The sequence below is a fragment of the Dendrobates tinctorius genome, unplaced genomic scaffold (genome assembly GCF_039654945.1).
Source record: "Dendrobates tinctorius isolate UK_male_01 unplaced genomic scaffold, ASM3965494v1 ptg000211l, whole genome shotgun sequence".
Taxonomy (NCBI): Eukaryota; Metazoa; Chordata; class Amphibia; order Anura; family Dendrobatidae; genus Dendrobates; species Dendrobates tinctorius.
This window is the reverse complement of record NW_027361878.1, coordinates 9,509,362-9,526,777: the sequence shown is the minus strand read 5'-3', so window position 1 is coordinate 9,526,777 and position 17,416 is coordinate 9,509,362. Positions and strand designations below refer to the sequence as shown.

Genomic DNA, 17,416 nt, shown 5'->3' with positions numbered 1-17,416 from the left:
GTAGCCGGTCACTGACTGTACATCTTTGTCACGGTCTCATGCATGGGATGGGAATCATTCTGCACCATGTAGCTCACCTTGGCCAGTATCCTCCTGTCGCCTACTTCCTGAACTGGGTCAAGGGGGCATCCCAGGACAGAGCTGGCCCTTCTAATCAGTTTGTCCAGCCTATTCCTGTCCCTGGTTGATATGCCACTACCCCAGCACGCCACACCAAAGAAGATGACTGATGCCACAACAGAGTTGAAGAAGGATGCAAGGAGTGCCCCCCTAACTCCGAAGGCTCTCAGCCTTCTGAGCAGATAAAGCCTACTGTGGCCCTTCCTGTACACTGCATCCAAGTGATGGGCTCAGTCAAGCTTATTATTGAGGGTCACACCAAGGTACTTATAGGTGTCGACTATCTCAATGTCATTTCCCTGAATGTTCACCACTACTGGTGGATTTTTGCCCTTGCGATAGTCCACCACCAATTCCTTGGTCTTCCCGGAATTAATCCTAAGGTGGTTCCTCTGACACCACTCCACAAAAGCTTGGTTAGTATCTCTGTACTCTCTTTCATCTCCTCCTGTGATGAGGCCTACTATTGCAGAGTCATCAGAATACTTCTGCAAGTAGCAGCTAGATGAGTTGCACCTAAAATCCGCAGTGTACAGTGTGAAGAGAAAATGGGCAAGAACTGTACCTTGAGGTGCCCCTGATATTGAAAGTATGTGGGAATATTGTATAACTGTTCATTATACATTTACCGTAATACTTTATTTTCCTGAACAATAATAGTATGTGTAAGGTTACGTTCACACGTTGCGTTTTTGCAGCATTTTTTCTTTAAATATACAGCAGAAAAAGGGGCAGCACCACTTACCTGCCCAGGTTTTTTCTTTAAATGCAATTTTTTTTTTTTTTTACAGTACCAGCAAAAGCTCTGAAATTTCAGAAATCACATGCGCACACATTGGATTTTTTTCTTGACTGAACAGGAAAACTGCTGCTTTTTTTTGAAAACTACAGCATGACACTTCTTTCAGCGCTTTTGCAGAGTTCTTTCACCCATAGAAAGCAATGATTAAGTGCAAAAAAGCACAAAAAATGTTGCCATCAGTTTTTGCTGCGGTTTTAGAGAAAAAAAAAAACCCAAACAGTTTCAACAGTTTATTAAACACATTTAGTTTTGTGAATTTCTCAAGTTTGAACCAATATGTCTTGGTCACCTGACCTGGGTATGGAATTTAGGATGAGTAGTAATATGTGTTAAAGTAAGCAATTGCCTGACCAATGATAAATGTATGAAATTTAACAATGCCTGACCAACTCAATGGCCATGACAAATGTGTGAAAGTAAACAATGCCCGACCTACTCAGTGCACTGTCTTAAGTAAACTATTCCTGACCAATTCACCTCCCCCTGCTGTTTTTACATTTGCAATCGTGTTTTTATTCATGAACTCATATTAACTTTTTTGTTCGGAATAGTCACACTATTTTTTCAGATATAAAAATCTTTTTCCACTAAATAATTTGATCAAATTGCCCTTTTTTCCAAAAATGTTTTATGGTTTCACATAGGTCTTGCGTTGGTGGCCTAACACCTCGCATTGTTCATACTTGTATGGTGGAAGCAAAGCTGAACTTCGGGATCCTAAGAAGCAGAGCAAAAAAAAAATACAGTACATAAAGAAAACCAGCTTAACCTATTTTTTTGTCTGCACCTTTTCTTTTACTGCCAAGAGATCAGGATTTGGCTGCAGAAAAAAAAGCAGAAGAAAAGCAACGTGTGAACATAGCCTTAAACAGGAAAAGAAGAAGGCGCAGAATTTGACTTGTGTTTGATATAGACGGACTAAAACAAAAAAAACAAAAACAGGAAACTCTTTCAATACTCATTTATTAATCTGCAGCAAACATTAAACCTAAAATGGGTATATACGTGTCTGAGTGTATTAATAAAACCTAAAACAGACACAAAAACAACTTCTAGTCTAAATACTAAACAATCTCTAGTACTGAATAAGAAATAATTATTTGTTTATACTTTGTTACATGCATGGAGTTATTTCAAAGTCTTTAAAGGGCTTTGTTCACCCTCCCCAGGTCCAAAGCTGAGACTCCGCTGCTCCCAGTATCTGTTATTGAGCTCAGCAGTTGTGAGTGGCTCATACCGCCAACTTAGGCAGAGTCGCTACAGTCACTAATTAGCTGTTGAACTGTCGATGTGACGTCGGCGCTGCAGATAACACCAGAGCAGAATGGGGACTCAGTTCTGGACCTGGGGATGGTGATGCGCAATTTTTTAAACACACAAACTGCAACCGAGGGTTTTTTGAAAAATAAATTGCTAATAACCTGTATGAATCACGGACACTTCCGTTCTGTAAATAGTCTACAATAAGGCTGAGTTCACACGTGGCATTTTTTTTGCGCTTCCGCGGCGGTTTTAACCGAGCGATTTTGCAACGAAAACTAAGCATCCCATGCATTCCTATGGGATTCCGCAATGCTGTGCTAATGCTGCGGTTTTTACCGCAGCGGAATTGCTTCGCGGTAAAAAACGCAGCATGCTCATTAATTTCGCGGAATCGCGGCGATCCCGCACCCATAGGAATGCATTGTTCTGCTTTCTGCATGTGGCTGTGCCCACCATGCGAAAAGTAAGCAGAACATTTGCGGATGGTACCCACGGTCCGGAGGAGAGGAGACTGTCCTCTGGGCTTTGGGTACCATATCCCTGTAAAAAATAGAATTTAAAATAAAAAATATTGTTATTCTCACCTTCCGACGTCCCGCTCAGCCTTCCCGCCTCTCTCCATGCTCCCGGTTCCAGTAAGCCTTTGCGAGCGATGACGTCCGTTCTCGCGGTATCGCGAAGTCTCGCGGTCATTCGTGCGACGTCATCGCAAATGACCGGGAGATCGGATATCATTGCGGTAATTGTTGCAAAGGATTACTGGGACCGGGAGCGTGGAGAGAGGCGGGAAGGCTGCACGGGACGTCAGAAGGTGAGAATAACAATATTTTTATTACAAGAAATTCACTGTCATCTGTGATTTTTTCTTTCTTTCTTGCCGTTTTCAGTCACAATGTAGCCTTATCCTAATATTATGTTATATATGGTAATATTTATATATTCAGATTAATAATTGCTTGTAAGAAGTGAGTATATTACAATTTCTGAGGTTTATTAATAGTTACTCGACTGTGGCCATGTTTAGAGCTTTAGGCAAGAACTTAAAGGAGTATCCCATTTCCAAGATCCTTTCCCAATATGTAGTAGGTATAATAATAATAATAGTACTAGCAAATACCTCCAATTAGAAATGTAGTATAGTTCTTCTGATTAGCTTTATCGCTTACCCCCATGTTCAGGGCATTTCAGTAGCTTAGGAATCCATGGTTATGTCCACTAACAACTAAATGTCACTATATGAATGGTCGTAACAAGGTACTGCAATGCCCTGTACATGGGGTACGTGAAGTAGTGAATCAGAAGAACTATACTACATTTCTAATTGGAGGTATTTGCTAATATTAATAGTATTACAACTACTTACAATTGGAATAGGATCTTGAAGATGAAAATACTCCTTTAACTTTGTCTTGTAATGTGACTCTAGGTATAGTGTCCTCTTATTGGTCCCAATCTTCTGTTGTCCTCATAGAATTAAAGGGCTATCCTCATGATTGGAGGGAGCCCTGAATGATTGACAGTTCCGATCAGCGGCAATGTCACAGCACTGGTCTGAACTATGTCCACACCAATGCTGCTGGCAGAGTCTGTCTTGCCTCTACAGCATTAAAGAGTCACTTAAAGTGGCCGGATCCAGAGAGCAGCATTTACAAGCTCAATAGAAAAGAGCCTACAAGCTCTGTCTTCCTTGCTTTGGAAATTGGCCACCTCTGATCGACTCTTTGCTATTGCTCAATTCTTGTGAACGTAGGGGATATTTAATAAGAGGCAAATTGCAAATCTTGTCTCTGCCCTGGAGGACATGGTGTACTAGCCTCTATTACATGGTTGCCTATTTATTAGAATGAGTGAATGCTGATGCTACATTTTCCCTGCAGTGAAACATGTGGCAACCCTCAATTAACCCTTGTGATGTCAGACAAATATCAGGTTACAGAAGAACCGGATAAGCCGGGCCACCATCCTCCTGTAATACTTGTTAGGAATCAACGAAGCTTAAAATAAGTTAAATATTTACACTATTTTTAATTTACAAAACTATGGTCATATATAGCATTATATATGTCGCCAGTGGTGCCCGTACGTGGCACAGCACGCTGCTTGTAACAAACAGCCCTTCCTCAGAAGTTCTCTCCATGAGGCCAGGTGAGATTTTGCCTCAGATGGTTCCTACTAGTGATGACCGAACGTGCTATGATAAGGTGTTATCTGAGCATGCTCGGTGCTATCAAAGTGTCTTGGCATGCTTGAATAATATGTTCGAGTCCCCTCAGCTGCATGTCTTGTGGATGTTAGACAACTGCAACACATGCAAAGATGGCCTGCTTGTTAGACAATCCCTACATGTGTTGCGACTGTCTAACAGCAGCGAGACATGCAGCAGCAAGGACTCGAGCATATTTTTCGAGCACGCCGAAGACACTTGGTTAGCACCCGAGCATGCTCAGATAACACCTTACCTGAGCACGTTCACTCATCACTAGTTCCTACCCCTCCTCATAGGGTAGCACACAGTTCATCCATGCTCTCCCTATAACCTAGTGAAAGTAGAAAAAGGGGGATGCCATTTCTGCCTTTTCTCAGTTAAAAAAATGCCCTCCCATCAAAATGTTTATCCTCTTAATATAATCATCATATTATACAGCACTGTGTACTTACAATTGCTAATTTTCACCTTCTACCCAGATAATTCTTCTCTTTTCCATTAGGTCTATGACATCACAACATTAAAAACAGACTAGCTGAATCCTTCTGAGCTCTATGTAGACACAGGAAGTCTCTTTTTTTCTGTGTGAGTCAACATCAGAGCTACAAATCTACATCATTGCAAAGGCCCTGGCAGCCCAGCTCCATCTCCTCTTCAACTCATGACCTCCCCTCTACCAGGGACATTGCAGTGAGGTTAAATTGTAGTTCTAATGATGACTCATGCAGGGAAAATTGATATCCTGTTTTTTACATAGAGCTTAGATTCAGCTAGTCTGTTTTTAATCACATGATGTCATAGACCTAATGGAAAAGAGAAGCACTAACAAGGTAGAAGGGCAAAATGAGCAATCGTAAGTACACAGTGCTGTATAATATGATGACTGCAATAGATTAAGAGGATAAAAACCTTTATGGGAGCGATTTGTTAATCAAATGGTTGGAGCCTCATTCCGTCAGCTACACTTGGGTTTTATGTCATCTGGATATTATCAGAAATATGGGGGATTTTTTTAATTTACTGTTTTTTTTTAAGGTCACTTTTCCCAACAGGACTACACTTGTAGTTTCTCTGCTGTGGAGAATACAAGGTTTCAGGGTTCAACCAATGAGATTCATACTTTAATTTTTCTAAATAACATTTCAAATTAAACAAGCGATCTCATTAATGGCTATAGGAAAAACGGACACTTTTTTTCCCCCCCAAAAATAGTTTTTTTTGCATGATGGCTTACAGTTAACCCCGTAATGACCAGCAATATGACTAGGGGGAGGGATGTTAAATCCCTGATTGCTGATGTCAAGGGACTCTCCATTTGTGACATCCCAGTTTTCCAGTAAGCAAGTTGGGAACTGGGAGACCCCTGTGCACTCAGGCCTGAAAATCTGGAAAGGACCCCAAAGGTTTTATGTACAATAAGCCCACTGTTAGGGCAAACGAACAACCGCCTGTGCCACAGTGACACAGAACATAATGGATTTGCATACAGAACTATGCTAGTATATAAAAAAAAGCAAATGGTGATCCCTAACGAGATAAAAGAAATTACAGTAAAAAAAAAGTCATAAAAAAATGACAAACATGATATTTTATACCTTAAAAAAATCTAAATCAGATATCCACTCGGCTGTAATAACAGCGTAAAAAAAGTGGAGCGTATAGAAATTAACCGTCTGTGCCACAAAAAAATAGGAAAGTATAAATGTCACAGGAATTTAGATGTAGCTACAATAGCGGGAAAAAATACAATTTTTCCCACATTAAAAAAGGCCACATTTAACCCTAAGAAAAAAAAATACTTATGGCTGCTAAATGTAGCAAAGGAAAAAATATACAACTTATAGTTAAAGGGAACGTGTCATCTGATTCATTGTGTCCAAATCACAGGCTGCATATATCAGATACTGGCAGCAATGTATCTTTAGGCCATGGTCACACTACCGTAGAATACAGGCGAGTGCTATGCGAGAAAACATCACATAGCACTCGGCCCAGTGTTACTCTATGGGGCAGCTCACATCACCGTTTATTTTCTCGGGTGTATTAAGCATGCTTGTAAAATCGCAGCATACTGCGATTGTCACCGAGACTCACCAATGCAAGCCTATAGCTGGGAGAAAAAAATCGCACAGCACTCAGACCATGAGAGTGCTGTCCGATTTTTATGCACCGGTGTCCTTTGAAAACCGCCAATTTATGTGCTGCGTACAGTAAAATCACACTGACAGGTTAGAATAGAATAGATATATACACATAGGATACATAGATATATAGATGTCTGTGACACGCACACACATATATATGTATTTATATTGCGCAAATAGAATAAAAGCCGACAATTCATCTGCTGTGTACAGTAAAATCACTGCAGGAGCAGACAGGATAGAAGAGATGGATTACATACAGTAAATACAAATATAATAGGTAGATACGTATATAGATGTCTGTGACAAATACAATCAGTACAGTGTGTGTGCGCAAATTACTGTACATGTATTTAATTAATAAAAGATTATTTTTTGGGCTCTCACGCAATTTTTGTAACCAGCAGAGGGAAAGCCAGTGACTGGGGGCAGATGTTTATAACCTGGGAAGGGGGTAATACTTATGGAGCTTCCCAGGCTATTAATATCAGCTCACAGCTGTATATTTAGCCTTTACTGGCTATTAAAATGGGGGACCCTAAAAAAATCACATAGGGTCCCCCTATAGTTAACCAGCAAAGGCTATGCAGACATCTGCGGTCTGATATTAATAGCCTGGGAAGGGGCCATGGATACTGTTTTCCCCGGGTTAAAAACATCAGCTCTCAGCTGCCCCAGAAAAGGTGCATCTCTAAGATGCACCAATTCTGTCACTTAGCCTCGCTCTTCCCACTTGCCAGGCTTGTGGTGACAAGTGGAGTAATAGTTGGGGGGGTGATGTCACCTTTGTATTGTCAGGTGACATCAAGCCCAAAGATTAGTAATAGAGAGGCGTAAATAAGATGCCGCCATTACTAACCCCATAGTCACATTGTAAGATAACACAGACACCCAGAAAAAAGTCCTTAAATTGAAAGAATGACACAGACTCCTTTAATATTCTTAATTAAACCATACTTACGACCTCGCCCATTCCCCCGATGCCCTCGTCATCTGCAAAAGAGGTAAAAACAAACAAACAACAGTATTCCTTACCTTACAGCAGAGATGCTTTTAATCCATTTGTCCCACGACAGCTCCAGCTCTGCTACATCTAGATGGCATGCTAAATGGTTGCATGATGTAACCATGGAGCCTGTCATCCAGCAGACACTGAGCACTGTGTGCTCAGTGTCTCTCTGTAAACTCCTATTCCTGTCTGAGGGCACCGTAAGTGTGAGAAAGTTCTCCTTTTTGCATGACATCATACAGGTCCTGCGAGTTCACGGCCAACGTACTCACTTCACCTTTCTGACATCAGCGCGAGTGCCGTGGGTTATTGGTCGTGAACTTGCATGACCTGTCTGATGGCACAGCGAACAGCAGAACTTTCTCATGCTTGCGGTGCCTTCAAACAGGGAATAGGAGTTCACAGAGACACACTGAGCACATGGTGCTCAGTGTATATTGGATAACAGGCTCCATGGTTACATCATGCATCCATGTAGACAGCCATCTAGATGTAGCAGAACTGGAGCCATCTTGGGACAAATGGATTAAAAGCATCTCTGCTGTAAGGTGAGGAATACTGTTGTTTGTTTGTTTGTTTTTACCTCTTTTGCAGATGACGAGGGCATCGGGGGAATGGGCAAGGTCGTAAGTATGGTTTAATTAAGAATATTAAAGGAGTCAATGTCATTCTTTCAATTTAAGGACTTTTTCCTGTGTGTCTGTGTTTTCTTACAATGTGACTATATACATCTATTCTATGTGTACAGATCTGTTCTATCTATTCTATTCTAACCTGTCACTCTGTGATTATACTGTATGTGGCAGATGAATTGCCGGCTTTAATCAATCTATCTAGCTATCTGTCATATCTATCATATATATGTGTGTTTTGAAGAATAATTCCTTTGAAAACGATATATAAATGACATAGAGAATTGCTGTATGTAAAAGCTCATGTTAAAATTGCATTGCAATTGGATAGCAATCGCACTGCATCTGGATGTAAATCGGATGCTAGGTGTGAGAAATTGGATTGTACTTGCATGACACTCGCATTACACTTGTGCGACTCTCGGCAAGGAGACTCGGATCGATTTTCCATAAGTTAAGTGTGATGGCGACCTTACACTGAAACACTAGTGTACACACATACACATTATTTGTATAGCCGGCCGAGGACTATGTGTCTCAGATGATTAGTCTGAGTCCATGGTGGCTTCAACTCACCACTGATCCCCTGGACAGATGAGTCTCTTCCTATGTTTATAGAGAGGGAGAAGGCACCGGTGACTGGCCTCTTGCATTAGTCATCTGGGATACATAATCACTGGTCGGTATTTCAAAGTATGTTGTATTCTGGAAGCCCACAGTGTTTCAGAGAAAAACATACTTGGATGCAATTATTCAACCAGTGTCCGATTCTTGCAGCCCACGGTCCAGGAAGAATGACTCATATGACCAATTCCTTTAAGGCCCCTAAACAAGTCTGGTCATTCAGGGGTTAAGCATCCAAGTTAGAATAGACATAGTATGAGTTTAAAATAAAGGGCAAGAAAATATCCATCATTGTCCTCCTACTGCAAAGATAGGATGGGCGAGACATCCAGGAGATATAAGAACAGCTTAAAATAAATCTTGGAAATCCATTAAATAAGCATCGTCGATGCTGTTGAAGGAGCTTCCGTGTGAGATCTGGAGACTGATGAGCTCGGAGTGCAGCGATGAGGCACCATTTTGTTGTGCAGCTTGATGCAGGAATGTGCAGAGATTGGGAACAAGCTGAAAAGAAAATTACAAGATGTCACTGAGAATGTAACGATGACATCGTGTGATGAGTTACATCCAAATGCTGTGAAGGTAGACAAACTTGACAACCCCTTGTTAAATGTTATATCCCCCTTGTAAAATAAAAATATCCTTATGCTCATACCAATGTCATGTGAGCTTGGGGAGACCCAGCATTAACTATGTTGGAAAGGTGCTTACGGTAGGTGAGCATATGGTATTTTAATTTTACAAGAGGGAATATTGTATTTAAGAAATGATTGTCCTAATGGTGGATAAGCTCCTTACTCCAAGCAATGTAGGAAAATAGATATTTAATGTGCAAGACTATTCAGTCAGAGACTTCTATTTGAACCTTAAAATGGCCACTTATTGCCACTTATGGGAGTATTCATCCGGTTCAGGATTTTCATATTGGACAAGCATTGGTTGACTACGATTTTGGTTTGCGACTGCACTGTGCCTTGTCTGGATTGTTAGTAATGCACAAAAGATTGCGGCATTTCTTAGATGTAGTGAAGAAAATGTCATTCATCTGTCAGAACATTATGTTCAAAATTACCACATTTTACAAGATGGCCAACGTTTTGGGACTCCCAGACCTTGATTGCTGCCTGTTAGGAGTAGTGTGATACTCCCAGTAGAGACACTGACAGCATAGTGTCTAGATTGTTGACCACCCTGTATTGACTAACTATGGCAATGGCTGCCTTTGTGCCCTCATGCTGTCATTTGCAAGCTCTGTCTTCGAGCCCCTCAGATTTCTGATCTGCATTTCTAACAATCTGGATAATAATTGGCCACAGTTTTGCTGGTTCCTTTAAAGCTGCATTTGACTTAAGTCAACTTCAGGACCAACATGATACAAGAAACCTGAAGCTCCAGCTTTTCTAGCCTTGATTCCTCCTAATAATTGCCTAGTGAAAAGTTACCATATAAACAAAATATACCTAAGGGGTTTATATATTGAGCAACATTTAACACTTCATTATAGGATATGTTAATAATGTAATGTTGCTGGAGGGCTTCATGACTGAGACCTCAACCTATCCTGGGTCATTCATAAATGGAGGGGTAGTCGTACGTGCCCACTGCTGCTCCCTTCATTGTCTATTCAAATGACAGAGATAGCCAAGGACAATGTTTGCATGATCACTGATCACTGCTGCATTCAACTTGAGGGCACAGGACCCTTGTATTTAGGATCGGTGGAGGTGAGGACCATCGGAAGGACCACCATTGATCAACCATTTACCACCTATACTATTAATAGATGACTCATGATGAAACATCTTCAAGTCCTGGGACCTTCAGAGAATCAAAGTTGTGAGAAAAGGGGGGTTTATAGGTGACATGAAATGTCGAAAGCAGATTTTTAAAACAAAGAAGTAGAATGACATCCACAATTTATAATTAATACATTTTAGTATTTCAGAGTTTTAATTCTTTCCAATATGTCAAATTTGTGCATGTGGCACTACGCAGTAGACATATTTTTCTTTCTCATATCAGTTTATGGTTATACTAATGTACGCATGTTTATTCAGAATTTCCAGCCGATAATGACTGCAGCATTGATAAATATGGCAAATAGATCCAAATTTAAGCTAATTTTGATTTATAATATGGCAAACATAATTTAACATGTTATAAAATAGGAGCATTGCAAATTTTTACAAATTAATACTCGGCTAATTTTTATGTTCCAAACTTCCATGAAAACTGAATAGATAGGTTCAAAAATGTCATAAATATATAATAAATTTGTTGTTTTACACTGACTCAATTTGTAACAAACTTCTAGTGCATTATTTCTCCAGAAATTAAAAATTATAATATAATGCAAAAATAATGAAAATTTCCCTACACAGCAAAATAATATCATTGTGATCTTTCTCGACACATATCAAAGTCCAACCATTTAAACTGTTATGTTGGGAAACATGTAGGGGAAGAAGGAGGATGATCCTAACCTAGGAACAGGAAAGTGAAACTTAGCACAAAACATATACTGTATAAGTTCAAGCAACAAGGTTCATTTTCAGAGAAGACCTCTGCTCGACACAGTCAAGATCTCACTGCAATTCTTGGGATTGTTTTTGTATGACTGGGACATGTATTATCCACATATTTGGTAAGTGAACATTATATAAAATTTTGACAAATTTTACACCAGTCACTTGTTAGTAAATATAAATACCAATTTTTAACAATGTTCTGTTCCTATATATTTTAGCTAAAGGGTTAGGGTCACAAAAATGTAATGCTGATAGTTTAGGAATTCTAGAATTTAAGAAATTACTAAATATTCACAGAAAACTACCAAGATCAACCCAGGTAAAGATCTATATCGGAGATAGAAACCCATAATTTTTGTATCCACCAAACATACATTTTATAGTAATAATAATGTAATAAGTAATATAAAAATGTTTATAGAATTTTAATATTAAGGAACAATTTTATACAAAATAGAGGCCTGGACAAATAGGACCCTCTTGCTGTGCATCAAAATCCCTGTTGCCCTAGGTTAGTGTAAGGGTTAAGTGTAAAATCATTGGTGGCTTAATGCCGTAAAAAGGGATAGCTTTCTTTTTCCTAGTGTTTCTGGCACTAAAAGGGTCAATGTCAAATTTAGGTTGCCACTAGGATTTTAGGGAAGGGGGATAAGCATTATGAATTGGGGCCCTGTGTAATTGTACAATTATCACCTTGTTAAATTGGTCGTGAGAATTCTTAACATATAACTAACTTATAACAACTAATGTTGATTGGTGAGGGTATTGGTCGCGAGACCCCACTGATCTCTCAAACCAAGGGGCATGGGCACTCAGCATGCAAAATGCTCGAGCTCTCACAAAGATTTTCCATGGAGTCTATGCACCTACCAGTAGAGATGGGCGGACACCTGGATGCTCGGATGTTCGGGTCTGGCGGGTTTGGCTGAACAGTTCCAAAAAGTTCAGGTTTGGGTACCAGAACAGTACTTGGACCCGGACCCCATTCACTTGAAAAGGGGGACCGAAAATTCAGTGTTTGCTATGCTGTCATGTGCATGACAGTGCAGCAAACATAGCTTCTGATTGGCAGTAAAATTATCACTGCCGGTCAGACAGCTGTGGTTCCCAGACAGTGTGAGCGCACAGTTCTGATCGGAGGTATAAAGTTTACCTCCGGTCACTGGTGTCAGCTGATGGGCCTACTACTCCCATCAGCTGACGCCTGTTGCCTCTAAAAACAGTGAGTGCGGGAGCGGCTGATGGTTGTATTCATCTGCTGGCGCCTACACTGTAAATAAATTATTTTAAAAAAATGGCATGGGTTCCCCTGTATTTTTGATAACCAGTCAGGCAAAACTCACAGTTTGGGTCTGCAACCCTCAGCTGTCAGCTTCACCAGGCTGGTTATCAAGAATAGAGGGGTTACCTGACCATATTTTTTAATTATTTAAATAAATAATTTTTAAAAAATAGTGTGGGTTCCCCCCATTTTTGACAACTAGCCAAGCTAAAGCAGACAGCTGGGAGCTGGTATTCTCAGGTTTGTAAGGGGCCATGGATATTGGCCCCCATCAGCCTAAAAATAGCAGTCAGCAGCCACCCAGAAAAGACGGATCTATTAAATGCCCCATTTTTGGTGCTTTGCTCGGCTCTTCCCACTAATGCAGAGGCGTCTAAAAGACACTTATCCATTACTTATCCTATAGTTATATGGTAAATAAAGACACAGCCAGAATAAAGTATTTTATTTGAAATAAAACAAAACACTTTTACTTTTTCATTTAAAAATAATAAACACAGCTATACTCATCTAACGCCCATTTGATTGTAGCCCGCATCTCCTGTAATAAAGCAAAAATAAAAAACAACAATATCCCTCACCTGTCTGTCATTATTGTCCATGCCGTAATCCATGTGGTTCTCAGCCTGGATGGTCGCATCTTGGCACTGTCCAGGTTGAAAACTGTTTATCCCCCAGACATGGCTTATGGTGTGGGACAGAACGACGAACAGGTGACGGATATTGTTGTATTATATTTTTGTTTTATTACAGGAGACGAGGGATTCAGTGGAATTAGGCTTTAGGTGAGTATAATTGTGTTTGTTATTTCTAAATGAAAAAGTAAAAGTGTTTTGTTTTATTTCAAAATAAAGGACTGTGTCTTATAGACGCCTCTCCATTAGTAATCCGTGGGCTTGATGTCACCTGACAAAACAAAGATGACTCAACCCCACAAGTATGAACTCCACTTGCCATCGCTACAGGGCAAGTGGGAAGAGCCAGGCAAAGTGCTAGAATTAGTGCATCAAATAGATGCGCCTTTTCTGGGCGGTTGCGGGCTGCTATTTTTAGGGTGGGGAGGGTCAATATCCATGGCCCCTTTCCAGTTTGAGAATACCAGCCCTCAGCTGTCTGATTTAGCTTGGGTGGTTGTCAAAAAATAGGTGGGACCCACGTTGGTTTTTTAAATTATTTATTTATATAATTAAAAAATATAGCATGGGGACCCCTTTATTCTTGATAACCAGCTTCAGCAAGGCTGGTTATCAAAAATAAAGGGGAACCATCCCCTTTTTTTTAATTATTATTTATTTACAACGCAGGTGCCGGTTGATAAATACTCTCATCAGCCACTTCTGCTGTTGCTGTTATTAGTGGCAGCATCCGTCGGCTGATGGGAGCAGCAGTCCTATCAGCCAACACCAATAATGGTGATCGATCATAGTTGCGGGCTCACGCAGTCATTTGAGTGCGTGGGAAACGCGGTTGTCTGATCGTTGGTGATGATTTTACCGCCTAGCAGAAGCGGTGTTTGCTGCGCTGTCATGCACATGACTGTGACAAACACCCGATGTTTGGGGGTCCTAACTCGAAAAGCAACACGGACTTCCTGGCGTCCATGTTCGGTGTCCGTGCACAAAGACTAGGTGTTTGGTATGGACGCTGAACTTTACTGTTTGTGTTTTCCCATCTCTACCTACCAGCCCATGCTTGAGCTTCTTCACCTTGGTTTGATTAATCATGGGATTCTCAGGATCTGGCACTCAACAATTAACAGAACTTGACAGGAGATTCATGCTGCCCAAACCAACGGAAGCATGAATCAGAAACTGGCTGCTTTATTGCAGCCATTTACGTCTTACTCTGAAATTCTGTGGTATTTCAGCTAAAACAAACTTTGAAAAGCCGGCCGGGGACAAGGAGTCTAGTATGACTAGTCTGAGGCATGTTGCTCGCAGCTTCTCCCCACCTCACTCCCCTAGACTGGAAGATCTCTCCCTGTATGTGTACAAAGGTAGCGAGCTGTCAATTTAGGGGAATAGGACAGAACGCAGCCACCGTGGACCTGCTTCGGACTAGTCATCTAAGATGCATAGTCACTGTCTGACTTTTAAAACAATGTGGCTGATTCATCAAACAATTTACACTAGAATTCTGGTGGAAAAAGCTTTGAAAAGTTGCAAAGTTTTTGCACATCTCAAAGCTGCGCTAAAATTTTGCGACTTTTGGCGTTCTCATGCCATTTTTGCCCTGGTTCGACATAGTGGGCAGAGCTGAGGCTGGATGGGGGCATGTTGACCCCTGCTTTTCAAACTCATGATGAGTGTTGATGGTTGTTTGAACGTTACAAATCTTACTCCAGCAGGGGCTGGAGTAAGATTTGTGGTGAGGCGCACAGCACTTGTCAAATAAACCTGCTTCATTTAGAAGAGTACAAATCTTAATGAATCAGGAGACTCGTACCCCATCCCGTCCCCCAAATGTTTGTTTGTTTTTTTTAAATACTGCAAATACAACAGCACAACCATTGTCCAATTTATGTGGTTTGGGCAACAAGAATCCCCTGTCAGGATCACTAACTTTTCCCTTTAAGGGCGACAATATTTCAAATGTAATTATACTTTAAATATTGGAGTCTAAGGCCTGTTTCACACAACAGTTTTTTTCGTCAGTTAAAATCCGCTAAAATGGCGGACAACGGATCCGTTCGTGTACTGACCACAACGTTTGGCACCGGACCGTTGTTTAACGGATCCGGCGAAGGAAGAATTTCCTTGAAGAATTTTAAAGGAACCGCTGCCCGGAGGAGAGAAAGAGAGAGAGGGAGAGGGAGAGAGAGAGGGAGAGAGAGTGAGAGGGAGAGAGGGAGAGAGAGGGAGAGAGAAAGGGAGAGAGAAAGGGAGAGGGAGAGAGAGATATTTTTTCAGACGCCAGAACTGAGTTTACGGTTAAATTTCCGACACAGGCATTTCTCCCGGGCATGTGCAATAGAAAATGTGGATCCGGCCGGGGAAAAAATCGTTTCATTGTCCGTCCTGTCCGCTCAGCGGACAGCAAAATCTTGGTGGATCCGTAAAAAAACGGATCGAACGGATGACCATCCGTCAAGATCCGCCGTTAATACAAGTCAATGAGGAAAAAAACGGATCCGCCAACAAAAATGGCAGATCCTTTTTTTGCAAAACGGCGGATTTTGACTGATGGGGAAAAACGGATGTGTGAAACAGGCCTAAGCCTTCATTTGAAAAGAAAGCAATGATAACTTTAAATAACCACTAGGGATCACACACTTTTGGTTCTCCAGCAGTTGAATCTCCATCCTTTGGGTATCAGGGCTTTAGGGTAGATGTAAATTTTTGGTTGTTGAAAACTGTCCTACACAATTCTAATAATTCCATCAACTATTTGTTACTGATAAATAAAATTGCTTCTTTAATCCTTTGACTGACAAGGATGTACTTATTATGTCATTTTTTGCACACTTGTCATGGCTAGAATACTGTATTAGGGCTAGATTAATTCACTTTTTGTTTCTGTATGACTATAAGAGAGAGTTGAAACTGCAAGTGACATCAGCCACGAAGATCTCGGCTTGTTATTGTCAACTCTCCTCCTGTACAGCCACCAGTGATCTAAGGAGCTGTGTCCAAGACTTTTCTCATGTTATCCTCCAGTGATCTAGGGAAAAGTGTACAGGACTTCTCTTATGTTATTAACCCAACTGTGCAGCTGCCAGTGATCTATGGAGGGGTGTTTTCTGGACTTCTCTCATATTATCACTTCTCCTGTGCAGCCGCCAATGATCTATTGAGGAGTGAACAGGACTTCTCTCATGTTATCACCCCTCCTGTACAGCATCTAATGATCTAGGGAGAAGTGTACAGAACTTCCCTAATGTTATCACCCCTCCTGTATAGCCCCCAGAGATGTTACAGGCCTTCTCTCATGTTATCACCTGTCCTGTACAGCTGCCATTGATCTATGGAGGGGTGTACAGGACTTCTCTCATGTTATCACCTCACCTATGCAGCCTCTAGTGATCTAGGGAGAAGTGTACAGGACTTCTCTCATGTTATAACCCCTCCCACGCAGCCACCAGTGATCTAAGGAGCTGTGTCCAAGACTTTTCTCATGTTATCCTCCGGTGATCTAGGGAAAAGTGTACAGGACTTCTCTTACTATATGTTATCAACCCAACTGTGCAGCTGCCAGTGATCTATGGAGGGGTGTTTTCTGGACCTCTCTCATATTACCACTTCTCCTGTGCAGCCGCCAATGATCTATGGAGGAGTGTACAGGACTTCTCTCATGTTATCACCCCTCCTGTACAGCATCTAGTGATCTAGGGAGAAGTGTACAGGACTTCTCTCATGTTATAACCCCTCCCGCACAGCCTCCATTGATCTTGGGAGGGTTGTACAGGACTTCTCTCATGTTATCACCCTTTCTGTGTAGCCCCCAGTGATCTAGGGAGGGGTTTACTGGCCTTCTCTCATGTTATCACCCCTCCTTTGCAGCCCCAGTAATCTAGGGAGAAGTGTACAGGACTTCTCTCATGTTATTGTAAGGAGATGGCAGAGACCCTCGATTGCTCGCTGTCAGGAAATATTGCATAATTCTTATTGTTCCAATTACACCTACGGATCGTCTGCTGCAGCTCCTTGGTTTTTGAAGACATGCTGCCCCCCCTCCCAGGTTTATGCAGTGCACACACAAAGTCCTCTGCGCCGGCAAGCTCACAGACATCCCCCTCTCTTTGCTGCAGCGTTTTCCCTCTCCCTCTTTCTTCCTGTTGGAATGGCACATGGCTGCAGTCTCTCTGCC

The 17,416-nt window shown here is 41.3% G+C and overlaps 1 protein-coding gene and 1 long non-coding RNA gene across 2 annotated transcripts in view; one reads left to right on the top strand and one right to left on the bottom strand.

The window, feature by feature from the left end:
* Positions 1-8,204: 8,204 nt before the first annotated feature.
* IRF7 (interferon regulatory factor 7) overlaps positions 8,205-17,416 on the bottom strand; it is a 47,664-nt gene continuing 38,452 nt past the window's right edge. The window contains exon 12 of the mRNA XM_073554403.1: positions 8,205-9,304. Coding sequence (XP_073410504.1) covers positions 9,149-9,304 — 156 coding nt within the window. The 3' untranslated portion in view covers positions 8,205-9,148. The remainder of the gene's footprint in view (positions 9,305-17,416) is intronic.
* Positions 11,304-17,416, top strand: part of LOC141058236 (uncharacterized) — a 35,091-nt gene continuing 28,978 nt past the window's right edge. Inside the window, exon 1 of the long non-coding RNA XR_012222126.1 lies at positions 11,304-11,444. This is a non-coding gene — a long non-coding RNA (uncharacterized lncRNA). The remainder of the gene's footprint in view (positions 11,445-17,416) is intronic.